The following is a 6,709-nucleotide window of genomic DNA, read 5'->3' on the forward strand; positions in this document are numbered from 1 at the left end:
TTTGTCATTTTGTGTCTTTTTTTGGTCATTTTGTGTATTTTTTTAGTCCTTTAGTCCAACATAAAATGTGATTTTGAATCTTTTTTTTACTTTCAAAACACTATCATGCTCAATAAAGAATTTTAAATGTTGCAAATGTGCATTCATTTCAGAGTACACTGAGACATTAAAATGCATAATTTTCAATTAAATTCTGGAAAAGCTAGTGTGTTCTAAAACTTTTGACCAGTAGTGTAAATGCAACAGTTCATGATCTCTGGTCATTCACAGACACCAGCTGTTTCCAGGCTCTCTCTCTGGCATCTGGCCTCCACACCAAACTTTCTGAGTAAACTAGTCCAAACTTCCAAGACTTGTATCCCAGTTTGACAGCCTTGCTGTTGAGCCTGGCTGTTACTTAGGCAACTAAGCATCTTCCTTTAATACAGCAAGTCTCATCTAAAGCTTCTTCCCACTGAAGAGTGAATTCAGAAAGTAAACAAAGCCTGCTGAGTCTTGGATCATAATACCAGGTTAGATCTTAGGCAAGAGCTGTCTCTGTGAGTTGTCGGCCTGCATCCTTCTCCAAATCCATCTTCAAATCCCTTTCCATTTGTGCCAATCCAGTGATGCTTTTTTCTGTCAGTCTTGGGAAGGAATATCTTTGTATCTTCACAGGATGTATCTCTCCATCTGAGAAGTGAGGATAAATCTTAACCATTGGCTGAAGTTTGGGTGGAAGCAGCATAATACACAACATCAGTAATGATAATTAAAAGAAAACACTGATGCATCTGTTACTGTTCCTAACTTTCAGGCTAATAACAGTCAAAGTTTTTGACTGAAATGTTTTTTTCCATAACTGTTGGATTGATTGCCATTTATTCTGGTACACACATTCATCTTCCTTTCCAGATAAATTGTAGTCACTATGCTGATCCCATATCTTTTCATCTGCCATAATCAGGTCAGAATGTTAATTTGTTTAATATTTTTGGCTTAAGACTAAAGAGCCAAAAGCCATCCCCTCCCAGTGGACCACCATGGGACCTTTTTTTTTTTTTACCAGGCGGCAATCTCCGTGTCTGAGCATGGAGGCCAACCAGGAAGTGCCTTAAGCCTGCAATCCACCGAAAATTCCAGCAGGGGGCGCTAAGTTTGGCTGCAAAAAAATCTGCCCATTCATTTCAGTGCAAAATTTGAAAACTTCTTGATTTATTACCTCAGAAAATTTTTTCAGGACAACAATATGGTCTCAATCGCTAGTAAAAAATCATCTTCAAGACAATTTGATGTCAATAGTTCTAATAATAGCCCCATTTAGAAGAAAATAGAAGATAAAGAATCGTATGATTTGGGGCGGGGCTACCTTTGATTGACAGGTCACTAACAAGGCGAGCCGTCATCAGGAGAGAAGCAGAGCAATGCGTATCCACGGCAACGTGTCAATAAAGTTATATATAACGTTATATAGATAGAAAAGAGGACGTTTACCGATTTGGTCTCATAACTTTGACCCTTTCACTGTATTTTCACTTAATGACAGTTTATTTGAACGTTTTGTTCAGTAAAAATGTCTTGTTCAATGTTTGGTTGGACTAACAGACACTCCAAGGAGTCGCTGCTCAGTTTTCTGAGATAAGAAAGATACATTTTGTTTTTGTTTTTTTGCTAGCCAAAACTAAAATCCCAGTTAATGCTCCAATTAATGCTAACATGAATTAGCAGCAGCTTCTCTCAGTCAGGTTGAGGTGTAGAGAGGCTGTAGTCAGTGATCAGATCCCTCTCCTCCTCCACAGTCCAGATATGGTCTGCTTCCTGTATCGGAAACAAGATGGCGACAAGTATAACCCTGAACTTGAGGCTTCCAACAGGCCACAAACCAATGGGTGACGTCACGGTCACTACGTCCATTATTTATACACAGTCTATGTTTTTTACAGGGGAAAAAAATGTTTGCTAGTCAATGCGATCATTTTTTGCTCCCTTTTGAATTGTGCCATGAATTACACACGTTTGTCAATAAGAGAAAAAGATAATTTTGCAAGTCATGAATGTCACAGCTTGTCATGGCGTTCATGAAAATGTGTCACTGTAAACAATTGTCTTGTAAATTAACAGTAGAATACTGGCAGCAGGGTTGCCAGTATTCTACTGTTAATTTGACAGTTCCTCTACTGTTATTTACTTTACAGTATGTTACTGTGATAAAACCACATACTGAATTACAGAACAATTCTGCATTCCATTGATTTTTACAGTAGACTAAAACACAGTATAGTGCTGAAGCTAGTTGCAATATTGTTGCAGTATACAATGCAGTCATTTATTGTAAATAGAGCATATTACTGTCTGAAAGCCAATTACTATGAATTAAGCGCTGTCTTCACTGTATCCTCAGTAATTTTAATATACCATATACTGAATGAGTTAGTTAAGTAAAATACAGCCATTAAAAATGTGGACAAGAAGAGACATAGAAAATATCACATATATATATATATATATCATATATTTTATGGGAAACGGCAAGCCTCTTACAAATATGGCCCAGAATGCATTGTTTTCTACAGTATAATACAATTTTAATGAAAAAAAAGTATGTTACTGTCACAATTTGGCTGTTTTCTTACAGCAATTTGTTACAGTGTACACACCCCAAAGTTGTGGCATCGTAACTCTCGTTGAAGCTACAATGCCTGTGTTTTGTACAGAGAAATACTTACACAAGCAACTGGATTGTTGTTCAAATGCATCGCCATTTTTCTGGTCTGTCCTTGAATAAAGAAAAAACTGGATCCATGAGGTTTCTGGTTTTTTATTGCACCATTAGAATCTCAAGATTAAGAATAAACAAGTTACATTTCACACGATGCTTTAAAACAGTGTCAACCAAAATTTCTAATGGCATCTTTCCATAAACATTTAAGTTATAAAAACATATATATCCAGGTTTCGATTTTCAAACTTTTTGTTCATTCAGCATTAACAATTAACTTAGTTGAGGTTTATGACATTCAATAGAGCTTTTTTAGAGTTCTCCTTAACACAGACCTGAGATGTAAAACAGCCAAACTCCCTTTAGGACAGAGATGTTTACAGCCACAAAACAGCACATAGTTAGATACAAACAAACATAATACAAAATCAAACTATGGGTAATAACTTATAAGCTTAATTATGCGTGCTCTCATACTGTGTTGGCCGTTGGAGTCATTCCTACTAGAAATGAAGATATGCTTTTAGTAGTAAGTTACATTACACTGCAAAAAAGCCAACTTGTATTTTTTGGCCTAAAAGTTGGTAAAACTTGGAAATATAAATTATTGACATTTAGGGCAATAATGTAAGTTGGACAATAGTTCTGCTAACTCTTATTTCTTTGTTGTGAAATGCGGGAAATCGGTGAAATTCATTAGTGAAAGCTAGCGGCTAACTGATGCTAGCGGCTAACTGATGCTAGTGGCTAACAGATGCTAGCGGCTAACTGATGCTAGCGGCTCAAAATTGTGTTCGCAACATTAGCTGACATTTCATAACGGCGTTACAATCGTGCCAATTCAGCACATTGCAGAAGTTAGCAGAAGTAAGGGTTAAAATTACAATGTAAAAGTATAAGTTAGTACAACTTACAGTTGAAAATCTGAATTCAGAGTTGAGCAGAAAACTCAAAAACAAAACTTAAAATATTTAGTTTTATTGTCCAAGTTAAAATTTTATCGAAGTTTGTTGCCTTGAAATTTTGAGTTCACCCAACTTTTCTTTTTTTTTGCAGTGTAGACAGCTTTGACAAACTTTGAACAATTTGTCAAAATTGATTTATTTGATCTTAATAGTATATAAACGACGAAGTTTCTGTAATGTCACCCACTGGTTTGTGGACTACGGTTTTGACGCCTTAAGTTTGGCATTTTGGCCATCACCATCTTGGCTTTTTGGAGCAGGAAATGACCATATTTGAACGAGAGGGTGGAGCTGGGGAGGAGGAGGACGCTATGTTATTAGCTAGTAGCGTTTTCATGAAGTGTCATGAACATTTCTGTATTTCTGTATTTTCTGAACCCACTAGATAGCGTTCTCGATTCACACACTGAATTGCCAGTCCTTTAGCCTTTTTCTTTGAACCAAGAGCGCCATCTAGTGGGGTCAACAAAAACAACTAATGATTCATAAAGCTTCATTTGGACATCACTAACCAAAGCCAGCACTAGCTAACTAGCAGATGCATCCGTAGTTCATCAGTGGCTTTCAGTACAACCGAACGCTGATGCATTGAAAATGTTACAATTAACTGCATAATAAGAGAAAACACACTGTAAAAAGTTTTAAAGTTAAGACAAAAAAAAAAGTGCTCCATGGTAGCATATTGTCAATCACAAGGTAGCTTAAACCCAAAAGCATACCCTGCTTTATGGTTTATTTCACTCTAAATGGGACCAAAATATAACAAAATGAATATGCCGTAATGAAGACTTGAAACTAGAGATTAAAGACCATAAACTGAATTTTTAAGGTAATTAATCAAGTGAGAAGTAGTGTAATTTTTTTCATAGACTTCTATACAATCTAAGGCACTTTTACATCATTAGCTTTCACTTTCAGACCCGTAGGTTACGAATTGCCACCAATCAGGAACAGTAAAGCTAAATAGCATTATGTTTTCTATTTTTGTTTGTTTAAATATTACTTATTAAAACTTTATATCCAATTATTTTGGAGCAAAGAAAGTAAATATGCATATTAAAACTTCTTTGAATGCACTTAAATAAGGCTGCTTTATTGCAGGTTACTTGGAAAGCACCAGCTGACATTATAACAAATACTTTTTTGTTTGGTAACCTGCTGCCTCAAATAGAGGTTTTTCTGTAAACCTTGATCCCTTTATTTCAGTTTAATGTAAACATTGTTTTTGTCCTAATTTTGTAAAATATTTTGCATTCCCCACCTCCACCTCTAAATAAAATACAAATTCTTGATTACCACCCTATTTAAAGGGGGTTGTTACTGTTTGGAAAGGAAAAGATAACATTTTCAGCAAATAAATCACCAGTTTTCAACGATTTGAACTTAATCTAAAATAATTTGTACTTTAAAAACTATAAATACTGTCTTGTCTTGTGAAAAAATAAGGTGCCCTCTACAGCAGTAGTTCTCAACCTTTTTGAGTCGCGACCCCCAATTTAATATGCATGTTGTCCGTGAACCCCACTCACTGAACACAACCTCAAATGCACGGTTCAGATCACCCAAAAAAGACACAAAATGACCAAAAAAGACACAAAATGACCCAAAAAAGAATCAAAATTGCCAAAAAAAAACACAAAATGACTAATAAAAGACACAAAATGTCCAAAAAAAAGAAACAAAATGACCCAAAAAAAACACAAAATGACTAATAAAAGACACAAAATGTCCAAAAAAATAAACAAAATGACCAAAACAGACACAAATTGATCACAAAATGATCAAAAAAAGACACAAAATTAACTAAAAAGACAAAATTACCTAAAAAGACACAAAATTACCAAAAAAAACCCACAAAATGACTAATAAAAGACACAAAATGTCCAAAAAAAGAAACAAAATGACCAAAAAGACACAAATTGATCACAAAATGATCAAAAAAAGACACAAAATGACCTAAAAAGACACAAAATTACCAAAAAAAAAGACACAAAATGACAAAAAAAAAACCACAATGACCAAAAAAAGACATTAAGTGACCAAAAACACTTTAACACAGTGGAGACAGAGCTGACTTCCAAAATGATTTGGCGACCCCCAAAAATCATCTCGCGACCCCAATTGGGGTCCCGACCCCAAGGTTGAGAATAGCTGCTCTACAGTACACACTCAATCATTTTTGCAGTGCAATATATAAGTTAAAAACTGAGAAGTCGATCAAGTATTTCCTGCATGGCCACGGCTACAACTGTATACTTGCTTTCAGTTCCTTGAGGATGTCGGTGCCGCTGCTCCAAGCGATGACTCTGGCTCTCAGAGAACAATCATCTTCCTCACCTTCCATTTTGGCCAGCAACTTCTCCAGTGTGTACCCTTCCCTGGGCATCACAACATCATGCCCTCTCAGACAGGAAGTAGGGCACAGATCATTCCCACCGTCCCCCGCATAAAACACCTGCTCGTACTGCACCCCTCTACCCGACTGCTCCGACAGATACAGCTCCAGAACTTTCCTCTTGCAGAGGTTGACGGGGCATTGACGGCAGTCGTGAGAGTGGTAGCACTGCACCTCCATGTAGCCCAGCTCGTTGAACTTAGCCGGGTTGGTGAAAACCTGATCGACAGCTGCCTGGAACCCAGACGCTTGGAGGATCCAGTCTATGAACATGGTGTTGGAGTCAGAGATGATGATGCAGTCAATGGAGCTTTTATGCTCCGATATGAACGTCAGCAGGTCCGTCATTCCAGCTGTGAAGGGGATCGCCTCCATCACACTGCGGACGCTGTCAGGGCTGACCTGCTGCTCTCCTGGATGGACAGAAATAAAAGGACAAAGTGAGCAGAGAGCTCATATTACACCTATTTTAACCCATTTACGCCGGGAAAGCATTACCGCATTTCTACCATTGAAGCCGGGAGCGCTGTTGCGTCACTCTACCATTAAGGCCGGGACAGCGGATATGTCATTTTGTAGTATTTGTATTTTTTTCCACCTATTTTCGGTCTCTTGGCCAATGAAATGCATCAGAATCATGATCAGAATACA

At 37.1% G+C, this 6,709-nt stretch overlaps 1 protein-coding gene across 1 annotated transcript in view; it reads right to left on the reverse strand.

Moving 5' to 3' along the window:
* Window positions 1-5,719: 5,719 nt before the first annotated feature.
* Window positions 5,720-6,709, reverse strand: part of phospho2 (phosphatase, orphan 2) — a 5,618-nt gene continuing 4,628 nt past the window's right edge. The window contains exon 4 of the mRNA XM_059351616.1: window positions 5,720-6,471. Coding sequence (XP_059207599.1) covers window positions 5,906-6,471 — 566 coding nt within the window. The 3' untranslated portion in view covers window positions 5,720-5,905. The remainder of the gene's footprint in view (window positions 6,472-6,709) is intronic.

Source organism: Centropristis striata, chromosome 2 (assembly GCF_030273125.1).
Source record: "Centropristis striata isolate RG_2023a ecotype Rhode Island chromosome 2, C.striata_1.0, whole genome shotgun sequence".
NCBI classification, from domain to species: domain Eukaryota; kingdom Metazoa; phylum Chordata; class Actinopteri; order Perciformes; family Serranidae; genus Centropristis; species Centropristis striata.